The sequence below is a fragment of the Aspergillus neoniger genome (genome assembly GCF_003184625.1).
Source record: "Aspergillus neoniger CBS 115656 unplaced genomic scaffold BO87scaffold_62, whole genome shotgun sequence".
In the NCBI taxonomy this organism is placed as follows: domain Eukaryota; kingdom Fungi; phylum Ascomycota; class Eurotiomycetes; order Eurotiales; family Aspergillaceae; genus Aspergillus; species Aspergillus neoniger.
Genome location: NW_020291190.1, coordinates 98,574 through 123,977, shown reverse-complemented (window position 1 = coordinate 123,977; position 25,404 = coordinate 98,574). Strand labels below are relative to the sequence as shown.

At 49.7% G+C, this 25,404-nt stretch overlaps 7 protein-coding genes across 7 annotated transcripts; 2 read left to right on the top strand and 5 right to left on the bottom strand.

The window, feature by feature from the left end:
- The first annotated feature begins 493 nt into the window (after window positions 1-493).
- BO87DRAFT_381202 (uncharacterized protein) lies at window positions 494-2,068 on the top strand. Its single transcript, XM_025624475.1, has one exon. The coding sequence runs from the start codon at window positions 644-646 to the stop codon at window positions 1,973-1,975; it is 1,332 nt and encodes a 443-aa protein (XP_025474150.1). The 5' UTR covers window positions 494-643; the 3' UTR covers window positions 1,976-2,068.
- Window positions 2,069-3,683: 1,615 nt separating this feature from the next.
- On the bottom strand, window positions 3,684-5,172 carry BO87DRAFT_321668 (uncharacterized protein; the record flags this gene model as incomplete). The annotated part of the gene is made up of 4 exons (XM_025619944.1): window positions 3,684-3,712; window positions 3,772-4,066; window positions 4,129-5,010; window positions 5,104-5,172. 4 exons carry the CDS (start codon window positions 5,170-5,172, stop codon window positions 3,684-3,686), a joined length of 1,275 nt encoding a protein of 424 aa, XP_025474149.1.
- A 2,261-nt stretch (window positions 5,173-7,433) lies between these two features.
- On the bottom strand, window positions 7,434-9,999 carry BO87DRAFT_346357 (Rad21/Rec8 N terminal domain protein; the record flags this gene model as incomplete). Its single annotated transcript, XM_025620899.1, has 7 exons — window positions 7,434-8,222; window positions 8,273-8,839; window positions 8,896-9,382; window positions 9,452-9,586; window positions 9,650-9,790; window positions 9,856-9,892; window positions 9,981-9,999. 7 exons carry the CDS (start codon window positions 9,997-9,999, stop codon window positions 7,434-7,436), a joined length of 2,175 nt encoding a protein of 724 aa, XP_025474148.1.
- Window positions 10,000-10,710: 711 nt separating this feature from the next.
- argEF (bifunctional acetylglutamate kinase/N-acetyl-gamma-glutamyl-phosphate reductase) lies at window positions 10,711-14,243 on the bottom strand. The gene is made up of 3 exons (XM_025622036.1): window positions 11,596-14,243; window positions 11,292-11,532; window positions 10,711-11,225 (listed from the first exon to the last, which is right to left on the bottom strand). Exons 1-3 carry the CDS (start codon window positions 14,023-14,025, stop codon window positions 11,170-11,172), a joined length of 2,727 nt encoding a protein of 908 aa, XP_025474147.1. The 5' UTR covers window positions 14,026-14,243; the 3' UTR covers window positions 10,711-11,169.
- A 1,544-nt stretch (window positions 14,244-15,787) lies between these two features.
- On the bottom strand, window positions 15,788-16,160 carry BO87DRAFT_381200 (SNAP receptor SNC2). Its single transcript, XM_025624474.1, has one exon. The coding sequence runs from the start codon at window positions 16,134-16,136 to the stop codon at window positions 15,843-15,845; it is 294 nt and encodes a 97-aa protein (XP_025474146.1). The 5' UTR covers window positions 16,137-16,160; the 3' UTR covers window positions 15,788-15,842.
- Window positions 16,161-18,364: 2,204 nt separating this feature from the next.
- BO87DRAFT_212908 (uncharacterized protein) lies at window positions 18,365-19,141 on the bottom strand. The gene is made up of 3 exons (XM_025618631.1): window positions 18,966-19,141; window positions 18,697-18,881; window positions 18,365-18,615 (listed from the first exon to the last, which is right to left on the bottom strand). Exons 1-3 carry the CDS (start codon window positions 19,001-19,003, stop codon window positions 18,488-18,490), a joined length of 351 nt encoding a protein of 116 aa, XP_025474145.1. The 5' UTR covers window positions 19,004-19,141; the 3' UTR covers window positions 18,365-18,487.
- Window positions 19,142-21,406: 2,265 nt separating this feature from the next.
- On the top strand, window positions 21,407-24,975 carry BO87DRAFT_381198 (putative chitin synthase activator (Chs3)). Its single transcript, XM_025624473.1, has 4 exons — window positions 21,407-21,641; window positions 21,738-22,248; window positions 22,300-24,489; window positions 24,545-24,975. Exons 2-4 carry the CDS (start codon window positions 21,885-21,887, stop codon window positions 24,676-24,678), a joined length of 2,688 nt encoding a protein of 895 aa, XP_025474144.1. The 5' UTR covers window positions 21,407-21,641; window positions 21,738-21,884; the 3' UTR covers window positions 24,679-24,975.
- Window positions 24,976-25,404: the final 429 nt, after the last annotated feature.

Here is a 25,404-nt window from a genome sequence, read left to right as displayed (position 1 = left end):
TTGAAGAGCAGCAAGGGATTGCTGTAATTCCTCAGGGAAAGGAAGAAAAAATCCTGCGCCATCTTCAAGATGCTGTGCTGGCACAACAATGTGGAAAGAAACCGGAGAAATGCCCGCGGCGTTCTTTGGTATGTACGAAATGTCGCTTAGTTGGTAAGTTTTCCTTCCGGAGTGGATCATCTGGGAGAAACCGAACAGCTAAGCATAAAATACAGGGTCCTGGCAAAAAGTACGGGCATAAGGGCGGTATTAATCCGCGTAATAACTATCTGGCTGGAAACAACAGTAATCAGTCAGTATAGATGCGGACCAGAAAAGTATACTGCGTATCAGAAACACCCGTTACCTCTCAGGGTAATTACCATTTCAAGGTACTTTCCCTTCTTTGGGATGGGTTTCTATACATCTTCTTGTTGTTGGGTTCGTTTGAACTGACTCGCTTCGCTCTCTTTTTTACTCTTTCTCCGTTTATCAATCCCTCTTCGCCCCCGTCCTCATCCTGAGCCCACCCCAGCTGGCTTAGCTTCAACCACTTCCGTCTGGTTCAACCTTCGCGCTAAAATGGGGTCCAGACAGAAGCAAAAAAATCCTCACCCGCCTGATGCCGACTTGTTCATCTCCTTAATTTGCCTTGGCTGACAAGATGGATCGCCTTCCGGACGAGATCCTCCTTCTTATTGTTGACAATATCGTCTTGTTCAAACATAAATACCAGTTCCTCCTGGTTTGTCGCCGTTGGCGGTCCGTCCTCTTCAAGGCAGTCTACGACTATGTTTGGATTGAGGGATCTCAGATTCGCCCTCTTCTCCTGGCCATCCAGGAGAACCCCGCGATAGGATCTTCCATCAAATATTTCAGGTTGCATTGGTGGTCCTCCTATACAAGGAAGAAGCAGAATCACGATATCACTTCTGTTCTACCTTTGGTGAATCGGATCAGCCAATCAGAGGAAGAAACCAAAGAATGGGAGGAAGCTTTGGTAGAGGGCAATCAAGATGCATGGCTTGGCCTGCTACTCTTGACCATGGAGAACATGACCAGCTTGTTAATGCACTATACATGGGGAGTCAAATTTCTCAATCGAGTTCTCTCGCGTGCCGCAATGCGCGAGAAGCCATTTGACACGATGCCAATTCTACAGCACTTGGAAGACGTCGGGATTGACTCCTCGGACGATAACAAAGCATGGTATCCCAATAACGAGTTTCTCCCTTTCTTCCACCTCCCGTCCGTGCGGTCTGTGAGCCTGGATTCCGTGGTTGAGTCAATGGTTACTCAAATTGATCACCCAGCTTTTAAGCCTGCTAAGGGGACCTCTCCAATTGTTGAGCTAGAATTTGGTGTAAACCCCAATGGCAGCAAAGGCATGGCGGACTTTATCACATCGTGTGCGAATCTCGAAAAATTCAAATACCAACACTCGAATCAGGTGATATGGGGAGAACGATATATGAATTTCCGTCCTCGGGCATTCTATTCTGCGCTTAGTACGCAAAAGCACAGCTTGCAGGTCCTTCATCTGAACGACCGAGGGGAGACGATGCAATCCGGATTTGACGAGGATGTGGAAGATGGTGATCCGCCTCCAATCGACTGGTTTGGGTCAATGGCGGATTTCACTAAACTATGGGATCTCCGGATTCCCGTCGCCACCCTGCTTAATTTCCACTTGAGTGATGACCGACCAAAACTATCGTCGCTTAAAGAGATCTTGCCGCCTAGTTTGAAATGCCTTCGTATGACACATTTCGAATCCTCTCAAACGGATCAAGTCATGTCCAATCTGTTGGAGGTGGTGGCTTGTCGGAGGGAGATGTTTCCCTATCTTGAGGAAGTGGAAATTCAGACGTATTCGAGGAATCTTCATGCAAGCTCATCTGCCAAAGAGGCCTTTACGCCGCTGGTTCAAGCTGGTGGAGATGCGGGAGTCGATATACTTGTGTTTCCTTCTTATTACAGACGGAGAAGAGGATAACCTTCATAACTAACTGTTGATTCTATGCTACAATGTTAAATATACCTCAACAGGCTATATCATCATACTACTCCTTAATATACGAAACATCAGTGCCTACGACGAGGGGACTTTCGCTATTTTTGTCTCCAATCTGTTGCTATTTAAATCATTTACACAGAGATGTGTCCACCTGCCAATATCCAGACAGCAAGAGCAGAAACAATACATCATAACCCAATGATTGCCGCCTAACATTACCATCATTGTCACTCCATATCCCCCAAGCGTCCAACATAACATACACATTCCAAATCCATCTTCACCATCTTATCCATACCTCATAGCAATATTTCCACCGCCATTAAGCTTAATGATCTCTCATCACCCTCCTCCTCTTCACAACCCTTTCCCATACCATCCTTACTTACTACCTTATCAATATTCAACCTATAGATCGACACAATCTCACAATAAATACTTACTTGCACTACAGGATGAATGCATCAGGGATAAGAACTCCTTGTGGTTGGTAAATATCATGAATGGTGCTTAGATACAGGTCGATAGTGCTAGCTATAATACCATAGTAACAAGTGTATATCTTGCCAGGTTATTTAATAATTACTACGTTCTAATTGGTGGTTTTAGTTCCATAAGTATAACATCAATACTAAGTATGGTTTGGTTGGTTATGATACCCCTCACCTGGGGTAGGCTAGGCTTGGCTTGGCTCGGTAAAGTAAAGTAAGTAAACTAAGTAATCTATCTTTTCTTCAGATACTATACTTCATTGATACTTGCTGGTAAAAAACTGGTCTATACAAACCATATCACGTATTATATCGAGGATTTGCCGGACATGTACTATTGCTTTGTAGCTAATTTTGAGGGGGTTTGGGAATAATACTACAGTAGGCCAGGCTAGCATCATTGGGGACGCATATACCTACCTCCCAACTACACTTCGTGGTTTCAACATCGATTGATCTTTATCCTGTAGGGGTTTTTTATGGTCTCATTAGGTAGTTGGTAGCTAGCTGTTTTACTGCTAATTACGTACTAGATCTATCAGGTATCAAAACTGGCAATTCAATATCCATTCTGGAAAATAAGATAGAGGTACAAGATGCGAGCGTGTATAGTCAACGCTTTGGCTCAACGTATTAGGGTTGTGATGAGGGGAAGTGTTGATGTCGAATGTAATCGACAAGTAGAAGAAGAAAGGAAAAGGAACAAACCGGGGTTGTGAAGAGAAACTTCATGAGGACAATCTTGCTTCCTAGGAGATGTAAATAGTGAAAAGAAACACGGAGGAAATGAAAGTCAAACGGATACCAGTTACAAAAGTGGACAGCACAAAGTGGAAATGGGATCAAGGAGAAAAAGAAAAAAGAAGAGATAGAAGAAACCCAAAGACAAGTCATAATAGGACATTCGAAGGAGAACTTTCCTCGAACGAACGCATCAAGCGGACTCGTGAAGGTAAATGGAAGTAATGGCAGGTAGGTAGGTAGGTAGGCAGGCAACCCCCAAGGAAAAGGGTAAGCCCACGCGGATGGATCGAAGAGATAAATACACAAGCCACACTTCAGAAGAGAGGGTCAAAGCCCAATCAAAAGGTGGAAAGGAAAGAGAAAAAAACAACCAAGACAACGATTTTCCCCCATGAAATCAACAATTGCTACTCGCTTAATAACGGACAAAACAGCTGCAATATCGTGGCAGATTAGTTGACGCGGAAGGCATCAAAGATGACTGCATATGTATTAGTAAAGTGAATCAAGCCGGGGTAATGGGATGGGGTCAGCACTGACCTTCGTGGCCCCTGCGGCAGCCACTTCCAATCCACATCAGAGTGTTCAAAAACGCGTAACGTTCGTCTCCAGTTTCCATGTTCAAGTTGATGCGGTATTTGTATGTATTGGGGTTGATGCTATCCGCCATACCCGGGTCGTTGACCTTGTCCAGAATATCCTTGGCTCCGGTCAACCAGCCGTTGGTCTTCACGACAATGTATGCGGGGGGATCGTCGGCGGTCTGGAGCATGTAGCTTGCTCGGAGATGTGTAGAAGATTCCTTGGTCACGACCTGCGAGTCTTGTCCGCCAGGCTATATGCACGGTGAGCATGTTGCTAATTATAGCAGGCAACCAATTGCGCGTCACGACTTACCAGAACGACACCCTTACCCCATCGACCAGCCCACTGACCACCGACGAATGTTACCCAATCACGTTGACCCCAAATACTCTCACCTACCGACACCTTCGGGTTCATCTTAATGCTCATGCGGAAGTCCAGCTCCAGGGTAGGCGCGGGGATCTGCAGGGAACGCGCCACGTCGCCTTCGGGGAAGGTATGAAGAAGGTTGTTTGCGGGGATCGAATCTTTCATAACACTGAGGTAGGTGGGGCATTCCAAAAGGTGCTGACGTTGACGGCTGGTATTCTTTGCGCGGACCTGCTGGCAATAGATGCATTGAACGGACAGACACTGGTGGGGGTCTCCTGTCAGACATAGGGTTCTATCGGGCAACACGCGGGCCATGTCCTCGCTCACCTTGTCTTCTTCTTTGGCACGGAACTCCACGAACGCGGCATGAACGTCATCGAGGGGTGGGGCAGGAAGGTTCGAGGTCGAGTTCTTAGGCTTCGCTTTGGGAGTGGCACGAGCTGCCTGCTGGGTAGCAGAGACGGTGGAGGCGGTTCCGGCCGGGCCTGATGTCGGGAGAGAGGCGCGACTCTGCATGTTCTGCAATGGCGTCTGCATCGGGGTAGCATGAGGATTGACACCGTTGGACATCATGGGACCGTTGGGAGTCGCGAGAGCACCGGGCCCAGGAGCAGCACCCGGCGCGGTGGCCGCAGCACCATTGGGGGTGGGAGGGTATCCATTGGCAGCGGCGATGCCATTCGGGGCAGAGGGGGCGGACTGGGACTGGGCCTGGGGGTTGGTGTGGCCGCGGAGACCGGGACACTCGAGCAGGTGCTGCTTCTGGCGTGAGGTGTTCTTTGCGCGAATCTGCTGGCAGTAGATACACTGGACGGAAAGACACTGTGGAAAGCAAACACGCCAGGTTCGTCATGTCAGTGACGCTGGTGTTGGGCGGCGGGTTGAAATATTACGGGAAATACAGGAGTCACGCACCTTATCGTCTTCCTTGGCGCGGAACTCGACGAACGCCGCGTGAACTTCCTGGTCGACGGTCCGACCCATGTTCACGACGAAAGGGTTGAAGAAATCGATGGTGAATGGATTGGCCGGAGAAAATCGACTAGAAAAAGAGATGAGAAGGGCCGCTGCAGGGGATGGAGATGGGGGTTTGGTCGGACGTTTCGTGGGGAAAGCAAAGATGAGGAACGAGGCAGCGAGGACTCGGGGGAGCGAGAGTGAAAAGGAAGAGAGAGTGTTTGACCGGGCCTGGGAAGGAAACAAGACGAGACAAAACGGGGACAAGACAAGACCGAGACGGTGGCGGTTAAGTTACGCGAGCCCGTCAGGACGAGACCTTACCATATGCGTAATTTTGATCCCGAGGGGGTCCGTCCACAAGAAAACCAACATACCGAGAGATTAATATTACTGGTTTTGCTCAACTTACTGTACACTAACCAACTACTATACTAATTATACTATCTAGATACATTGATAGCTTGATCAGTTTCTTCACCTCTTCAGATCTTCCTCTCCCATTCATCCCTCATTATCTTTCTCTTCTTTGTTCCCTTTTGAACAAAGTCCAACTCCGGCCTTGGGTGCCTCACCCAAAGTCAAATTCTGTCACGCGGCAGGCTGACCAAAGCCCGACCACGTTCCCCAAATAAGCGGAGGCTTGACAAGGCCCTATCAGCGTAGACCATTCAATGCATCGGAGCGGGGAATACAAATAAATCGAGCAGAGCTGAGCTGCAGCTAAGGGAGTCGATCATCTTTGAGAGATTATTCCACAGCATTTGTAGATTTATAATTAGATCTGTGGTATACATCCATTGATATTTATCTTAGAATCTAGATTGCGTACCTTAAATACCTGATAGATAGTTATACCGTGTTACTGGTATCGCCGTAAGGGTATGGAACGATCGGCACATTTACAAGTTTTGATATACCGCGTCTCACAAGGCCACCACTTAAACGGCCGGACCGCGCGGATACTAAAAGAAGTAAACTTGCTGTGTTGTTCTATCTATCTATCTATGCCCCGTTCGTATTCGTTCAACTTATGACTGATAAATTCAACATTTTTCTTTTTGCAAACCTGAGACATAAACGAGGGGTCTTGAATCTAAATCATCATCTTCTTCAAAAATGGGACATACTAATTAATCATTTCCTCGCGATCGCAACCTCTTGTGACAGCACACAGTAAGTAGTATGCTGTGTAAGGAAACGCAAGAACGCAGCGCGGCACAGCCACCGCCAACCTCGCGTGTCTTGCCGTGTCTTGGGGGAACCGAATTTCCCCCTGAACATCATCATAATAATCATGATCATCTTGAAGAAATGTACATAGTATGCTTCAATTGTGCGATGTGCGATATTGAAGATGCAATACATATATAATCTGATATAATACTATGCTGGTTAAACGCCGTCATGTATTAATCTGTATACTATTTTTGTTAAGGTGTCGCCGGCATCCATCCATAAATGGAAGCGTTTGTACGTATTACTTATTATTACTAAACTTTAGTACTATGTACTCTCGTATACCATACTGGTATGGATCCAATCAAGACCGTTTATTTGTTTTTACACCCGGGGAAAAATGACGACTTGGTTTCAAATAAAACTGCTTTCTGGCTTGCAATATTACTACTACTTCTTGTCCACTTATGGGGTTGGACCAGAACCACTGCAGACTGGCCTGGCCTGGCCTGATCTGATCTTTCCTCTTGATGATGATGAGATCACCGGCCCACCGATCTTCAGAGGCCAATCGCGAGCTTTCGTCGACGCCTTGTACTGCGTCGCTTCATTTGTAGTTAGTTAGTTCGTATGTTGTTTGCTTGGGGTTGAGGGGCACACTCTTTGTTTCAGATGTATGTCTGCGGGTTTATGTTCGGACGTCATTGATGTGGTTTGCTTTACGCTGATTTGTCAATGCGTACTTGGGTCTGTTGTGCAAGGTTTATTTTCCTAGCGCAAACGATGTGGGCTTGGGGATCTCGTACTGATAACATGGTGGTGGTCATGATGCTGGTTTAGTGGTATCAGGCGTCGGAAAGTTTGGTTTAAAACTGTATTTGAGAGGCTTGGTGTCTTAGACGTGGTATGAATAGTAAATTTGATAGATCAGCTATTTAGGCGTTTTGTGATGGAGACTTGTACTTTACATGATGTTAATAAGGAAATTGATAGAATAGAATGACACGTGCATGTCTCTACTCAAAACAGCCAGGCATAGGAAAAAAGTAAAAGAAACAAAGTACTTAATACAGAACGGGGACTGCAGCTACAGATCTGACAACGGACGATCAATGCTGTGCTGCAGTAGCCTCCGACAATCCGGGTATGCATATGTGAATTTCTCCGTACTTATATCGCACGCCATACTCTTCAGTGCTTTGGTCTTCGTATGCTTCTTGGTGTACCGAAAGTATACCTCTAGTTGCAAGGGTAAGCACATGCATGAGACCTTGAGTAGCCACGATGTGAGAGGTCTTCTGCGGAGGGAGGAGTGTGGAGAATGTTACTGATTTAATTTCCCCGGCTGGACCATTCGGGTCATAAACTTCCTCTTCGTTTGCAGGTGTCGCGGTCATGAATATGCTTTCCAAGTACTTGAGGAAGTTTAAGCTGTCTTGGTCAAGTGTTGACTTTTGTGATTCATCATTGAGCACTTGCAGGCCCTGAACAACAGAGTGCGTTTCATAGCCTGCTCCCATTATTCGGTCCTCAAGGACTCCGCCATGCTCTATCGCAAGCTCTGTGTGTAGATACTGAGAGATGTCAAAGTCGTCAAGGTTGTCCAGCTCACCCAATTCGTTTCCGGGAATGGAGAGGACATTGAGCGCTTCAGCATCGAAAGGAAACCCACGACCAGCAAGGGGACTTGCGCTTGTGAGACGACTGCGTGCTCTTCCAAATCCGGTATCGGAAATGCCATGCGATGAAAAGTCACTAGCGCTGCCAAAACCGCGAAAGATATTCGCAGCAGACGAGCCCTGCCGAGAGCTTTGGACCGATGCTGTGATGTTCCATGGCATTTGAATGGAGTGGTCATCGCGAAGAGAGGGTGGTGCATTGCGACCAATTTCGACGTCCTGCGTACAATAGCTCAGCTTTGGCCCGGTAAGCATAGACATATACATACCTCGTTCCATAACCTGTCGTCGTGACGTCCGATCTGATCTTCATCCTCCACCCGTGGACGGACACGCCGGGTATCGAGATCGGACCCGCCCTCGATCGAGGGATGGACACGCTTGCGTACTCGACCATTTGACTCATCAAGGAGCTTTTCATACAGCTGCTTGCCCGAGAAAGAATTCAATGGGTGCGTGACTTGAGACAACCCCACGCCCACACCGACAGAACCAATGCCTTGACCGAAGACCCAGAAGGCAGCCCTCTTCTTTGCCAAGGTTGGAAGCTTGTTTCTCTGTTTCTGCTTCGAGGCTGCTGCCATGTTCTGCACATAGTTACTATTCAACTGGGCCATTTCAGTGTTTCGCAGTGCGACTTGCTCATCTAAACCAATGAGCTTTGGGCCTCTTCTCTTCTGCTGCAATGCCATATTCGACTCCACAGCATCTTCATCGTTTACTTCCTGGTCAAAGATAGAGGCGCGGTTTTGGGTGGTCTTCTGTATGTCAACGCTTTCGGTTGTTAGCTTTAAATCTGGTAGTTCTGTCCTGGGTCCTTCGTCAAGCAAAGCCGGCTATTTCATAGTTTGTCAGGCAATTGAAATATTAGTAAGTGATTGATGAGGCGCACCTGATCTTCCATGACGAAATTCTCTGTTACATCAACCTCCATAGCATCTGCAGCTCTTTCTTCCATGGCTGCCATGTTCCTTTGCAATCTTGTCTCAGGCTGAACTGATCCAGCAAGCTCTACGATATTTCCATCTTCGTCAAATTCGAAGTCAGGTTGCAGGATCACTCCGGATTCTTCACCAAGCTGGAGGGGCTCGGTGGCGCCAAAGTCGATGCCTATCCCTCCATACCGGCTCGCACTGGTACCTGCGCTGAAGCCATCTATATCCACCAATGATCTATTAGAATATAAATCGAGTTTCAGACTATCAGTCTGGGAGAGAGCAGATTGGCTAAGATCAGGGGTCTGAGGCCACATCCGACTTGGTTGTTGACTCGGGTCTAAGTCAATCGACAGATTCAAGCGTGAAAAATCTAGCCCCAAGCCAGGGAGGTTATTTTCAGGAAGGAAACTCGGATCGTAGGGTAAAATGAGCTGATCTGGTCTGTGAGAAGTGTAAGCAGTGAGACACTGTCGCAATGTCCGCATGTAATAGGACAACAGGAGTACAGACCTAGCCTTCCCTGCCATAGGGTCAAGACCACCTCCCGGTAGAACCTTCAGCAGAGCTCTCATCCTGTCATGCATGGCTTGAACATCGGTGAGGGTGTATCCACACTGTTGGCTGTATACCCTCGACACCCCATATCTAAAGAAGTATGATGCGATGAGTAGGTAGTCCTCGGACCTGTTTGCGAACAGCAGATCTCACAGTAGATTCCCCTGAAGTCTCAAAGCCATCGGCGCCACCGGGTCCATAATGACACCGCACGTCTTGGGGACATCCACATCCAGTATAGCCTTCTTGTTCAATTTTCTAGTGACGGATTTCGAGCCCAGGGTGGCAACAAGCCTATAAGGATTGCAAAATTAGTACAATAGAGCAGACAGGTCTAAGGAGGGAACGCGACAACTCACCAGACCGTAGCAACCCCATGTTCAGGAGAAGTAAGAACTATCCGGAGAACTGCATCAGTAGTTATTCGAAAATAGCATTCGCAAAGCTCCAGGTTCAGATTAATTCCATATCTTAATCCACTTACTCTCATGGCTATAGAACATTTCGACCTCGCGCCCTTATGCCCCTTGAGGAACGGTCCTCGACGCGTCTCTCAAGCTGACGTTCAATCTATGAACCACCGCAAGCGATGTTAGACGCGTAAGGACGTTTCAGTAGCTGTTTGGATCTGAGAACCGCGCCGTGAAATTATTGACAGGCGATGGAGTCGTAGAAGGAACCTAGTATATCTTTGAACCGGATTGACCAGCTGAACTGAATCGCGTTTGGATGCTTAGCAACGCAGAAGGTAGTCTCAGCTTCTGGCTCCAACTTTATAGGCTTGTTACCTGGACCAGCTGTCTTTCGGTGGGGTGGAAAGTATGAGAGATAGTCACTGCTGGAGCAAGATCGCGCAGGAGAAAGGTAAGACAGATGAAGGTGGTTTGCCGTGACCAGCAAGGTAGGTATAGGGTGGGGCTTATCTGATGAGACAAAGTGATCAAATACCAGCAAAGAAAATTGAGAGGGAGAGTCGGAGTGTGAGGGATGTTGGTGGAGTTGGAAGGCGATGGGACAAGAGTGGGAATTAAGTAGTGAGGAACCAACATTGGAGCATGACAGTCAACGCAAATATCGCTCACTATAACAGGACGGGAAATATTCAGTTACTGCTGAGTTGGTTTATCAAATAATAGTCGAACTGCATGTGCAAATTAATAAAGTAGATTTATCTTGGTGGAATGAACGCCGCGTTCGAGGCAAATGGTTGTTTAATCGCATCCAATTGTGTAAGCATTTTTTGTCCCCTATCTATATTGCTACACTAAACCACTATCAAGAAACATCAATGAACCCACAGACATTATACAAGGAAGGTGCTTTTCGGTGCCCGTTAAGGCAACACAATTATGGCAATACAGAATAACGACCGAAAAAGCCAGGGGTCTATAGAGGACGAAAAAACTGAGAATCAAGAAAAAGGTGAAAGAAAATCAAGTTGACTATGGAAAATGAAGGAAGAGGTAAATGCTGCTACAATTATCTCCAACCCATAGCAACCCAGAAAGATGCACGTGGGGTATGAGACACGCAAGAAAGATCAAACCAGAACTTTAAAACACGAAGGACATTTTCTCGATTCCAAAAAATAAGCCCCCGTATGGGAGGGGGTTCTATACCTACCCCCCGACCAGATCATAGTACATGAGGTGTATCTAACATATAGGAGACACCTAGTCAAGAGGAATGCCCTGGTATTCGCCGTAGCCAAGGGCAAGGTTCATGTTCTCTGTGGCGAGCATTAGCTTCAATTCTATCCATGTGAGTCCAGGGACTGTTAGGCGGGAGGACTTACGCAGGCACTGGGTGGCAGCACCCTTGAGCAGGTTGTCAATGGTAGCACACACGACGACCCGCTTGCCGCTGGAGTGGACAGCAAAGCCACCAACCTCAACGCCGTGGCGGCCAGCAATGTCCTTGACGGAAGGAGGCTCGCCAACGATCTTCACGAGCTTCTCACCAGCATAACGATCCTGGTAGATGTTGCGGATGTCGCGGGAGCTCATCTCCTCCTTCAAGGGGATGCTGATAGTGTGCTGTATAGAGGTCAGCCTCGACTCAATGTGGTATAAAACAGCATAAAAACAAGGGTAACATACGTGAATGCCCTGGAACCAGACAGCAACGTGAGGGATGAACGCAATGCTGGTACCGAGCTGCGCGCTGATCTCCTTCTCGTGGATGTGATCAGTCAAGCTGTAGGGGATGATGTTGTTGGTGAGGTTGTCCACATCATTCTTGGGGCTGGGCTTAGTGCCAGCTCCGGAGTAGCCGGAAACACCGAAAACAGTGGGCTGGCCACCGAGGAAGGGCACAAGGGGAGCAATTCCAATCTGAGCGGCAGTAGCGTAGCATCCAGGGTTGGCGATACGGGTAGCCTGGGCAATCTTGGAACGGCTGACCAACTCAGGCAGACCGTAGGTCCAGTTGCTGTCGAACCGGTAGTCGGCACTCAGGTCAACGATCACGTTGCCCTTCTCGGCACCCTGGTCCACGGCATCAACAAACGGCTTGCAAACGCCGTTGGGCAGAGCCATGACCCAGCAGTCGACGTCTCCGTTGGAGGACATGCGCTTAACATCCTCGGGGCTGAGGTTCTCGTAGATGATCTCACGCTTGTCGTAACCCTGCAGCTTCTTGCCAACCAGCTCGCGAGAAGAGACGTGACGCAGATCCATGTGAGGGTGGGCGTTGAGCAGGCTGATCAAAGCCTGGCCGGTGTAACCACGGGCTCCGATAAGAGCAACCTTGGCGGGGCGGGTGTTGGACATGTTCTTCTCTCCCAACGGGGGGTTAGGGTTCGTCGTGGCGTAGGTTCTGACGGTCTGCACAGGAACCATGGGACGAGCGGAACGAGCGGCGCGCAGAGCATTGCTGGTAGAAGAGAAGGCACGCTTCTGCTCAGCAGAAGCGCCGCTAGCACCAAAACCCTTGCCAATGTGAGTGGCGGCCTGGGCGGCGCGGTGCAGCCGCGACTCGAGGTTGATGTCTCCAAACATCTGGCGACCGTGCTGGTTGAACTCCTGCACCAGCTGCTTGACCTCCTCGCCGCTCTCGACACCGTACCAGAAGAGAACCTCTCCCTCACGGCTGAGGCTGCCATCGGCCTTGTCAAAGAACCAGGTCAGGTTCTCATCATCCTCCTTGACGGTCCAGACAAGCTTGGGGTAGTCCTTCTTGATGGAAGCAAAGACGTTATCAGCAACGTTGGTCAACCAGCCGGACTTGGTGATGGTGAAGGTAGCCAAGTGAGCCAGGGAAGAAGTAGCGTCCTTCTGCGGGGGCAGAACAACGGCCAGGGCCTCCATAGGCTCATCATAGTAGACCTTAAAGTCACGCTCCTTCAAGCCCTCGACGTAACGGTCAACAGTGGCGCGGGCATCCAGGCCCTCGCGGTCACGAACCAAGACCTCCTTGAGCTTCTCGAGATCCTCGAACTCAGAGAGGGAAGTCTTAACGTGGACCTTGTTTCCACGGCGGATCAGCGTACCGGCTCCAGAGTCGGTGAAGAGTTCCTTCTGCAGATCAGCAGGGTGGATGATGGCCACACTGGAGGTACGAGGAAGGTCGCTGAGCAGGTCCTTCATCTCCTTGATCTTCAGGCGGGTACCGTGACGGACCCACCACTGAGTCATCAGGTGGTCGTACTCCTCGTCGAGGTTGATCACAGAGATCTTCTCACCGGTGTCGCCGTTGAACAAGCCACCCTTCTCGGCAAGGTAGACAATCTTGAGCGGCTGGAGCGCACGCGCCAACTCACCGGCAGCCACATCAGCGTTGACATTGAGAACCTGGCCATCGGGAGTCTCGGCCATAGACGTAAGAATGGGAAGGCAGCCAGCCTCAATGGCAGACTCAATTGGCTTCTTGTTCACGCCATTGATCTTGCCAACCAGGTTGTACTTGTCCTTGTCCAGGTAATCAGCGGTGAAGACACCCGCGTTGAGAGGGCGCGCCCGGACACCCATGCGCTCCAACTCCTCAATCAGCTTCAGGTTCTCCTCCAGGAACAGCTTCCGGGCCAGAGCCAATGTCTTTCCATCAGTGACTCGGATTCCATCTTCGAACTGAGGCTCGACACCGGCGTCCTCCAGCATACGGTTAAGCTGGGGTCCAGCACCGTGGACGACGATCGGGTAGAGTCCGACATGGTTCAGGAAGGCAAGGGCGGAGGAAAGAGTCTGAAGGTGTTCGGTGATGATGGCACCGCCGACCTTGATGACAGCGAATTGCTGGGAGGAAACGGAGGTGAAGTGAGAGAGATACTGCTGCACCTCGCGCTTGGAACCGATGTTGCTCAGCAGCTGGACAACGGTCGAGCGGGTGGAGGAAAGCTGGGGGTCAGTAGCACGGGAGTAGTGACGACTCTGCAACAGGGGAACTGCAGAGGCCTTCAGGGATTGACGAGCAGAGGCGCCGCCCAGTCTGGCAGAAGAAACAGCATGCTGTGCGGAGAAGGCGCGGAGGGGCTTGCTGGAGGAAGCTCTCCGCACGGCGGTGCGAAGGGAGAACATATTGCCAGCCAGCATGCGGCAGCTGCTGAGGCCTATATCGGACAGGAAGGTCGGAGGGAGGGAGACCTGGAAGGGGGGAGACGGGGTGGGAGTCAGAGGGAGTTAAGTAGAAGTAGAGTAGAAGTGGTAATGGAGGTTGAGAGGAGAAGGTGACGAAGAGGGAAAAAAGGTTGTGCGGAGGTGGTAGTGCGGGTTCATCAGGGAATTTGCCGCAACCCCCCAAAGAGTTTGATCGTCCAGATAGAGATTATCGGCCACTCTTCGGAGCGGGCGCGCGCCCTTTGGGAACTTGGGAAGAGGGGAATTATTACTCACTAGTTAGCTCCGACCCAATGGCTGGCCGCAATCGCCTGGTTCGGAGGTGGGTTTTTTTTTCTTTACTTTTCGGCCGTAACCAGTTCTGTCCTTGAGTCAAGTTAAGCCTTGGGGTATTTTTTTATAAAGCCTTTTTCAATGTCGCTCTTTTGCCGCGTTCGGGAGCGCCCTTTATATCTTTCTCCCTCCCCACGCGTTGCCTCGAATTTTAGCCCGTTTTCACAAGCTAACAAGCGAACCAGGAGCACCTAGATCTCCGTCGAACCTGTCACTGTATGTGAGCGAATTTCGATCTGGCCACTGGAATAAATTGCGCAAAACCCGGCTTTCTTAAGGTAGATATATCGAGGGATAAACGCCAGTCCGCACAAGTGCCCGAAACGCTGGCTTGGCTGCGACTTTCGGAGCCGGGTATCGAAAAAAGGTGACTCACCACATTACTATTATTTCCAAGGTCCCGGTTCCCATTATTTCCGGTTGCCCTTCGCTCCCCATCCTCAAACTACCTCGCTTCCCTCTTTCGCATCGTCACACGTAATGGAAACCCAGCATATGGATCCCGACGATCCCCTGTGATCAATTTCCATCAATCAATAATAACTCTTCAAGCCGTTATCAGATCTCGCTAACTGCCGACAGCCTATCACTGTCTGGACTCGCTGGAGTCGTGCTCCAGCACGACTCAGGCCACAGGTGTCAAATCCGTCAGTGCAGATGGATCCTTTTCGTTATCTGATCCTCCCTTTACCTAACACGTACAACTGGGTATCCAGATTCCATATTAATGTGGTCCACATCTCCTTGCTCTTCGGTCCTCTTCATCCGAGCCTTTCCTCCCTTTGCTTTTTCCGTGGGGTGCGGGTTTTATCTATGGCTGGTAATCTCCTCCGTAGTAGTATCCGCAATACGAGAATCTACCCGTGTCTCAGGCTACGATGGGTCGGACTTATGGCCAGATGAGTGCCCTGACCGTCTTTCTCGTCAGGTCCTGCTCTCTCCGTCTCTTCCCTCTCTCGCTTCATGCAGGTGCAAGTCTCAAAAGGACAAAGTAGGTTGTCTGTACTATACTCGCAGTGTACTCTTGAGTGTAATCTGGAGCAGAGGTCCATTAAAGGCTAAAAAGGGAAAGACACAAAGGAAATACATAAAGAAAAAAAAAAGAGAAAAGGAAAAGGAGCAAACATAGGAAACCAAAACCAACAAACAGCACTGATACTTGAACACGAGGAAGCACCGGAGAGTATCATTTACATCTTCACCGTCGATGGAATCATGTGGCATAGCCTCAATCTCCATATCGGCTCATAGCGTCCATGGCGTATAGAGACAACAAGACTTTATTCGTGAGAACGAGGTTGACGCCCGAGAAAAAAGCAGGTGGTATTAATAGCTGGAAACAACGGCTTCGTCTCAACACAGATAAACCAGGGCCAGGCGAAAGAAAAATCGTCATCCATTCCCAAGCCAATCATGACTGTCGCGCTCTGAATTCGTAGCTTAATGTTTGGTTGCGACAACTAAAAGGAAAAAGCTGTTAGCGCACTCCGGGATGCTTTACCGGGTCCAGCTGGGTGGAGTGCCGGGAGAACAGCGCTGATCTTACCTGCAGGGACGATAATCACAATGAGCAGAATAATGATACAGACGATAAGGCACACGCGCATCTTCATATCCTTCCACCACATTTGCTTCCTCACGCGGTTGGCACCTCTGCGGAATCCCTGCGCTGATGTTGCCAAATTGTCCGTCTTGTCCTGGAGGGAGTCTAGACGTTCACCACGTTCTGAAACTTTGAAGATGTTGGAGCGCATTGTATCAACGGTCTCTTGGATTTTCTAGAGAGAGAAGAAACACAGTGTTAGTAAAGGGCTTTGCGACAAATGCCATGATAGACACAAGCTCAATAACATCCAAAAGATCGGGGTTGCCGCCCAGTGTAGATGAACCCAGATGGACGTCCAGATGAGTACTGGCAAGCCGTCACATCCTATCCAACCTGGGCGACAGATCCTTGTGGTACGATAAGAGTTGGCTGCGAGACGTTTCGGCAACTTACTTTGTCGATTTCCCTTGTCCTGGGGTCGCCATTTTGCGCGGCGCTGGCGCCGGCGCCGGCTCCATTGGCGCCAGAGGGGATGTAGGGGTCGTAAGGCTGCTCGGACATGATTCTCGTGCGCGATAGATTCTATGAACTCGGTATTCGGGGGTGTAGGACCTGGTAAGTTACCAGACTACCTAGGTGGAAAGTGACGGGCTGCTGCCTGTTGCTGTCGTAGGGGATGAGGCGGTAAGTCGCAACGACAGACTCGACGACTGAGGGTACGGTGAAAAGCGAGAAAGGTGGAGGTCGGAGGATGGTGTGGAAGGTGGCGGGACGATGGAATGCAGGAGGGAGGTAGGATGCGTTATTGAAGGGAAGCTGACAAGGTGTGATGAATCGCCGCCCGCCTTCTGGAGATTACAGGCGTTTCGGTTCGGTCGGGGCGGTTTCACGTGACCCGCGGTCTATTGGGAAGGACGCCCCGGCATAGGCAGCTATTATTATTTTGTGCTTAGTGGTGAGACCCAATTGGACCAGCCGCTAGAATGGAAACAAAGAGAAGGTGAAAAGCCAAAAGGTTGAGTTGAGTGGCTGTATAGAGACTGCTGCTACTTTGTTTCTATTGACTACTACTGCGCCCATGGAAAAGGAGAGGATACCCTGTCAATATCCACCTAATACTTCACATGGAAATAGAAGATCTACTACAACTGTCAATACTCTCGATGTATGCACTAGGTGCAGGAGCAAGGCTCTGGTATGCCTGCAATTTTGGTAGAGAGAGCAATACAGACAGAAATAGCAACACCAGTTGTCCGTCTATTGGGCACCCTTCACTACCAAGTGTTATGAAGTATGGCAACGGTCTGCCCGACCTCATGCGTTGCTTAAGAAACACGCCCTACTATGTGGCGGTGCGTCCTATGTAAGCATGCTGCGCCTTCCGTCACATGCATCACGTGGCAGTCCTGCCTTAACGAGTATGGAGTGTGGACCCTTCTTCCAGATATCTAGATAATAGATACGATAAGGACTTGATTTCCGAAAGAATCCTGCCAACTTCTGCATTCTTCGATCTGCTTAAGACTTGGCTAGATTTGTTGCTCATACCAGCTATTTTCCTAATAATTAGAACAAGTGCTTTTACCGTCATGATTTTCCCCCTTCACGAATGAGGTAGATGAAAATACTAGGAAAGGTTTACGCTTAATCCCAGGACCTAGTAGTGTGCAAAGATTATCTCCTTCATGACTGACAGGGGGTAATGTGATCTCTTAATGCGCTATGTTAGTATCAACACAGGCACAACAACACTTTGCATCGCAGCTTCATCAATGGACGCGGAAATTGTCCGAACGGACACCTACAGGCCTACGGCCGCGACAAGTATATGAGGGATTTATACAACTCCTTTCATACAGCGGGCATCAATACGAAAAATTGCAGCAAATTTATCCCGACAGTTCATTCAAGCGTGACAATATGATCGAATGCGATTGCGTCGGCAGAACATTTCTCGAATACGAGATCGTCATACTCAACAGAGATGCTCATTCGCTAGAAATGTCAAGTATACGCGTCGCCAACTCATCTCAAGCCAGAGGAAATTGATATACGTTTCAATGATACTGCCTAGAGGCCTTCCCCTCATACAGTGAAAGTGGGACCAACCGGGCCAGCGGTACTCATATCAATAAGCGCTGATGGAGTTGATCTGGATACCAGTCTATTTCTTTCCGGCACATAAAGGTTGCCGTGCCCAACATCATGCCCCATCGTTACCACAATCAGAGAATACTCGGCTGTCTCAGGCGTAATCCGATGAACAGGAACAGCACAAAGACATAATATACAATGCAAGCGTAGGATTTCCATTCAATCATTGAAATACAATACAGTATAGACCGTAGCCTCCGAAACTCCACAAACTCTGAGCCAAATGCTTCCCCCACAATGCTTTTGGACATGTCCCAGGTAGACGCAATGGGTATAAATACAAGCACGATGCAGGAGTCAACGTTCCTTCCCAGCATCATGTCCGATCCAGCTACATCTCCAGCATAGAGAAATGAGCTAGTCACAGCAGATTCACTCCCGTGGAGATATACCTCCGCAACAAGCCTATTTCTCACCCAGCAATTCCTTCCTCATCTCCTCACGTTGTACCTTCGCATCATCCCTAGCCTGATTCCGTTGTACCTCAGCCTCCACGCGCTTCTGTTCCTGTTGTTCCTGCGCCGCGTACCAGACTAATCAAACCCCCATGAAATCAGTATAACTGCTCACAGACACACCCATAAGATAAAAGAAGGGGTGGACCATAAACGCACTCGACTTATCAGACTTAGACCATTGCTTCAACCGGGTAACATATTCATCGAATTCCCGAGCCCGGCGATCCCCTTCCTCCAAACTCCGCTTCTGAAGATCCGGGTTATAACGCTTGAACAATTCTTCGTCGGTAGGACGGATGTATTGGACGAAAGCCGGACCGCCGACACAGATGACGATGCCGCTAATAGTAAGTAATTTACCCCGTTAGAAAAATCGCGCGCCAAGTGCGGAAAAGAAAAAGGTGGGTGGGTGGGATGCGCCTTACACGCCGAGCATCTTCATCCAGGTTCCTGCCCGAGACATGGTGGAGGATGATTTATTGTCTGGGGACAATTGTTTGTTGTTTGGTTGGGATGGGACGACGAGTGATGTAAGGCAGGTGGAATTGCCCTGCTGTAAATGGCTAGCTAAACGCGAGAGGGAGGTTGGTTGTGATGTCTTTGTTGAAAGCCACAGAGAAATCGTTCGGGAAGTTGCGTCTGATCTCCGACATCAATCAACATCATCATCGTAATCACGCACACGGGATTCGGCAGCGCCGATCCATATGTGTGTGTGGCGCAGCAGTGGAGGCTAGTAATGCAGGTGGCGCAGGTTTGTGGCCGTTACTTAATTGTAAAACCAATTAGGGAAGCGGAGTGGAATTATTCGGGCGGACTTCCTTTTTGCTGGCCTTCTCCCGAGGGGAAAAAGTTCTGCTGCTGCTGCTGCTGCTGCTGCTGCTGCTCCACTCACTATGTCACTAGAACAACGCTATCAGATTTTGTGCGAATTAGACGCTGATTTTCCCAAGGGCGGGGAATATCGTAGAGATTCTCTGTTGTCTCTTCCTCTGTTGAATGGTTACTGTGACGTCGGGATGTCTTAGACATGGGTCCGCTCGGCATTGATATATCGACTTCTAAATATAATCACACAGCAAAAGTAGGGTGGTCGGTTGAATTGCTTCATTGGTGAGTATTTGCGAGGTATGAAGAATTACTTTACTCATTTGGGTCATGTGCAGCTCCATTCTAGGCGTGGGACTTCCATCCGCAGATGCAGCTGATCATTATCTTAATATGGGAAGTCTATTAGTCAAATGCTTTTACAAGGGAGAAATCATCTGGCGTTGTTGAAATAATGTGCATTCTCTTTTGCGAAAGTGGGATGTGGATAGATAGAGTACATTCGCGCAGACGCAAGGTCTGCTAAGGTCCACGTTGGTATCTTTCGATGCGACATATCTGATACGTCAACGCGGCAGGGGTAAATAATATGTATTATGGCAAGAGATGCGCTTGGACAATTAACTGATTCAAGGCCGTAAATTCTGTCGGACCATCAGCTCATTGTACCCCATAGGGCTCGACGAGCCACTTGATACTACGGAGTAGGTTATGTAAGATAGGTTGATGATCGATAACATCATAGGCTGGTTGTCGAACTCCGAGTGTTTATCCTTCAATGTAATTCGACGCATGGGGCTATGTCGTATTCGTATAGTCCAATAGAAATGCAGCGCCTAAGTTTCGAACGGAGATTGCGCTGGAGTTTGATCCATAGTGACCACTGTCGTTTTACTAAACTAGGAGCCCCTCAAAGATTAAACTGCTTACTGACCATCCATTGGCACAAGTCTTCCAGACCCCTGATGATCAAAAGGCTCAAGACCTTGCAGCGGGTTTGTAGGTGATGGGCAGATAATGGCTGTTCGAAATATTTGGGTGCGGTAGATCTCATGTCTCAGGGGTCAATAGCCTTAAGAGGATATCCAACGTCATTTCCTAGATGGGAGTCTTGGGTAGCGCCGTGCCAAGCGGTTATCAGACTCCAACGGTTTCTGATTCTGTAGTTGAAGTAGTTGAAGAAGAAGGGTGAGTCGGGAATGCTGGTAGGTCTGGTTGACGGTGCACTGGGATGTGATTACCCACTGTCGATACATGGCACGAGTGCCACAAAATCCCTCTTTAATGTCCTTCACCCAGGTTCCAAACTTCCAAAGCCATGACTCCTGCTGCCACTAGACTGAATGGGGTCGGGCGACGGAGGAGGAGATCCGTTTTGTACCGGCGAGAAGTGGACACCGATATCTAACTCTGACCAGCGACAGTATTCCCGGCGGGACGGGCGTGGGTCAGCTCAGAAGAATCGTTCCAAAGTGTCAGTAGCCGACCAGTGAGTAGACTAGATAGTTGAGTGGGTGCGCGAACAGTTCAGTCATGCATTATGGGTATTTCGCTAGGAGTCGCGCATGGTTGATCAGAGACAAAGGAGAGGAGAGAAGAAAGGCATAATGAGTGGGCATTCATAAAGTGTTCCATCGTCGCGATCAATCAATCAGTAATAATTATAATAATAATCATAATCCCTTGTGTTGTCGCTCCCACTTCTTTTTTTTTTGTCACTCCAGTCTACTAGCAGAGGGGGAAGTTTTAAAATCACGGGTGGCTTTCTGTTTCCCCTCTCCATCCAGTCAGACTACTTTACCCGTCAGGTACTCTACTCCGGACTCCGTCCCTATAACCCTCGACCACCCAAAGACACTTATCGTCTTTACCTCCGCCAACCTCCACCACCCCCTTCTGTCACTAATTTAAAATTCCTCCTCCCTCGGAGGTCACACGCTCTTTATTTTCTCACAAAGGTCATTCTTCCTTTGCCATCTCTTGTATCTTGCTTTCCCTGCCCCGGTCCCGCATTCCTTCATTCCTGGCGGGGGGGAAGGTTATCCCTCGTGTTCTGGTGAGTTGGTCCGGCTTCGCGCATTCGCCGTGCGATCGCGCCCCCGGCTTCTGCAGTCATTTGCGCCCACAATTCGACCGCTGACAGCATTCCTTTCCCTTTCGCTAGGATACATTAGTCTCGCGCTGGTCTTTATTCAGGGTCTAATGGCTGCATATATCGCATGGAACTGTTGAATCTTAGTCCCGGTGTCACTTTTCGCATTACCTAGCTTCCAGTAAGCTAAGCGCCCCCTCTACTACTACTACCAGGATTTAGCAGCATTTTGCCCATATGTACCTTTGTCTCACTGGCTGACCTCCTATTGGTGTAGATAGTGAAAGGGGGGCGTGAGCATTGTCTACTAGTGGATTGATTGTTCCCCGCGCTTCCAACCCGGATACAGAATCCGCAATCGTTTGTTCAAAAGCCCGTGTCGACTCCTCTCCCTTGTACAGTGCGCAAGAATACTGTTGGCATAATGGCATACCCGCAACATCCAGCGCAGAGGGCTCCTCCGATGCGAAACTATGGTCCCCGCGCTCCTCCCGCCCGGGGCGGGGCCTTCCAGGGTCCGCCGCCAAATGGACAATATGATTATGGCTATGACAACCAATACTATGGATACAGTAATGGTCCTCAGGGTTCAGGACGCGGTTATCCCGGTGATAGCGCAGTCCCACGGTCGTATGGGCCTCCACCAGGGGCTCCGCGGCCTCCGCGTGGTGGCTATGGACCCCCGATGGAGGCTCGTGGATATGCACATCGCGGACGCCCTCCGCCGCCGCAGGGATACGATAGCCGTCGTGGCTACGGCGACAGACCACCTCCTCAGATGAGACGACGTGAGTATGAATGAGCCCACTGATCTGGAACATGCCGTTAACTTAGTCTAGCTGCTCGTCCGCCGCAATCTCCTGATAAGATGGCATTTGATAATCCGTTTCCATCTTTCCCCACGAAAGACCCGCGCGGACCGAGAAGTATTGAAGGTGAGATGGCCGCGATGGACCTCAATGGTGGCCCAATACCCCCTTCACAGGTACCGGATCGTCCGCATACCTCGCATAGTAGGCGACCACCTAGACCTGTATCCCCTGGGCATGGTAGAAGCAACTACCCCGCCGCTCCTGTGCGATCAGCAAGTACTGGCCGTCCGGCAGCTTCGTCTGTTCAAAGCGACAGGCCGTACACCGATCCTAATGACCCGCCGCCTGTACCACACGTCAATCGAAGTGCTACCATGCCGGTCCAGCCGACAATGTCACCTCCGCCGCCCAAGCCTCTGTACCCTGGGCAATCAACCTACCAGGATCCTTACTCTCAACCGCAACCGGGTCCGCATGAGCATTTCGATACTGAGGCATGGGTGGACAGTTATTATAACTCGGCTCATGCTGGTGAGACTAATATGCCCAACTTCGATGCGATGCCTGATTTCGCGAAGGGCGGAGTGATTGATGAAAGCTTGCCCGGCCTTGAACAGCCGAAGGCCAAGGCACCCATCGAGTCGCCCCCTTCATCTCGTGGGGGATACACTGCGTTCAACCCTCATGCAGCAGCCGATCCTTATCCGCAATCGCCAGTGGAAGCCAGGGGCCCAGTTGCGCCGAATCAGTTTGCAAATGCAGGCTTCCAGTTTGACCTGCCGAATGAGGGTCCACCAATCCAACCTGCCTATGCTCAGGCTGGTGCTGGATATGGTTACAATCCGCATCCCTACGAGGAGCCTCACCCTCAAGATCAGGGGAACTGGGGCGCTGGAATGCCAGCTTATCCTGAACCCAATAGCGGCTATCCTGTCCCAGAGCCTTCTGTCCGGGGCAATCCACCTCGCCCCTACAGGCCCAATCAACCGATGCCTGTGACTGAACCAGCACCAGCTTTGAATCAGCCCGAAGCTGTGGATCCCCAAAAGAATCCTGATGCTCTCCCTCACCACCCCGTTCCTTTCCGTCTGGGCCACGATCAAGGAAGCAAGCCTGCACCGGTACGACAATATAACAATGCCAACGCATCAGCTCCCCCTCCTGCTGCTTCCCCACCGCAAGCCGCGCCCGTGGAACCAGCTGCATCCGGTCCTGTCACCCAGCAAGAACTTCAACAACTTCAACAGATGGCCAAAAGTAGGCCGTCAGACAGCAAGGCCCAGCTTTTACTTGCGAAGAAGTTGGTTGAGGCTTCGACCGTCCTGGTTGACAGCAGTCGGATGGATCCCAAAACCAAAGCGAAAGCCCGTGAGAGGTACGTTATGGATGGTTACAAGATCGTCAAGAAGTTGGCATCCAGTGGATACGCGGACGCTCAGTTCTTCCTCGCGGATTGTTATGGGTCAGGACAGATGGGTCTTCAAGTGGATCCTAAGGAAGCTTACAGCCTATATCACTCCGCTGCTAAGGCGGGACATGCCCAGTCGGCCTACCGAGTCGCTGTATGCTGCGAGATAGGACAGGAAGAAGGCGGAGGCACTAAACGCGACCCTTTCAAGGCGGTGCAATGGTACAAGCGTGCTGCATCATTGGGAGACCCGCCTGCGATGTACAAGATGGGAATGATCTTGCTCAAAGGCCTTCTTGGGCAGGCCAAGAACCCTCGTGAAGGTATCTCTTGGCTAAAGCGTGCCGCAGAGCGTGCCGATGCCGAGAACCCACATGCCCTTCATGAGCTTGCACTTATGTACGCAAATGCGGGACCCAATGATGTCGTTGTTCGGGATGAAGCCTACGCAAGCCAACTTTTCCACCAGGCTGCCGAACTGGGATACAAGTTCTCTCAATTCCGCCTGGGATCTGCGTATGAGTACGGCTTGATGGGATGCCCCATCGACTTCCGTCAGAGTATCATTTGGTACACTCATGCTGCTGCTCAAGGGGAGCACCAGAGTGAACTTGCTCTCAGTGGATGGTACCTTACTGGAGCGGAGGGTATCCTCCAGCAAAGTGACACGGAAGCCTATCTCTGGGCGCGCAAAGCCGCGACTGCCGGTCTCGCCAAAGCAGAATACGCGATGGGATATTTCACCGAAGTCGGTATCGGTGTAGCTGCCAACCTGGACGATGCGAAGAGGTGGTACTGGCGGGCAGCTGGTGAGTTTCTCTACTTTCTTATGCACTTTCGATCGCTAATGTAAATTCACTTCAGCACAACAATTCCCCAAAGCGCGTGAGCGTCTCGAGGAGATCAAGCAGGGCGGCGCTCGGATGCAAAAGACCCGACTGTCACGGTCTGCTGTCAATCAACAAAAGCAGAACGAAGGCGATTGTGTCATTATGTAAATGAGCAGGACAACTGGATGGTGGAAATTTCGGGGGATGTTTACGTTTTCGTTCTACCAGTTTAATACGCTTTTTGGACCTGTCTGCCAGTGTATTTTGATTGCTGGCAAATGCTTATACCCACCTAACGAGCTGGAATTGGATTACTATGATGCATGCATTTTCTGGCCTGGGAGGACTTCACCGGGGGAATGATTAGATGAATTGGGCCGGTCAATCTGGATTGTACCGGACCGCATCTTCAACTCTCATGGTTATTTTGCTTAGACTAGACACCGCATGATGATGCCCTTTTTTATAATACCCTAATAATGAACTGCTTATATGAACAGAGTACTTTGTAGTACATTAGTATAAACATAAACATATGCATGCTCAGTAGTAAAGTCAAAGCACCGCGGCTCAATTCCGCACTCCATCCGACGGATAGCGCCTCCTCCCGATCGGATCGCTAATGATTACAATATCGCCCATCATCCCCCATCACACCACATTGTAACCCCAAGACCCTGCATAATAAACCACAAATCATTAAGAAGGAAAAATCCTTCCGTGAAACGCGCAACAAATAGAAGAAACGATCCTTCTGCACCCTTCCATGCATCTTCCCTAGCCTTCCTTCCTTCTCCCCCTCCATCTCTTTTATCTACTACTCCCCGATCTGAGCCCGCACCGGGAACATTCCGAATCCTTCCTATAGATGATCTATGTCTTCTGCCCCCATTC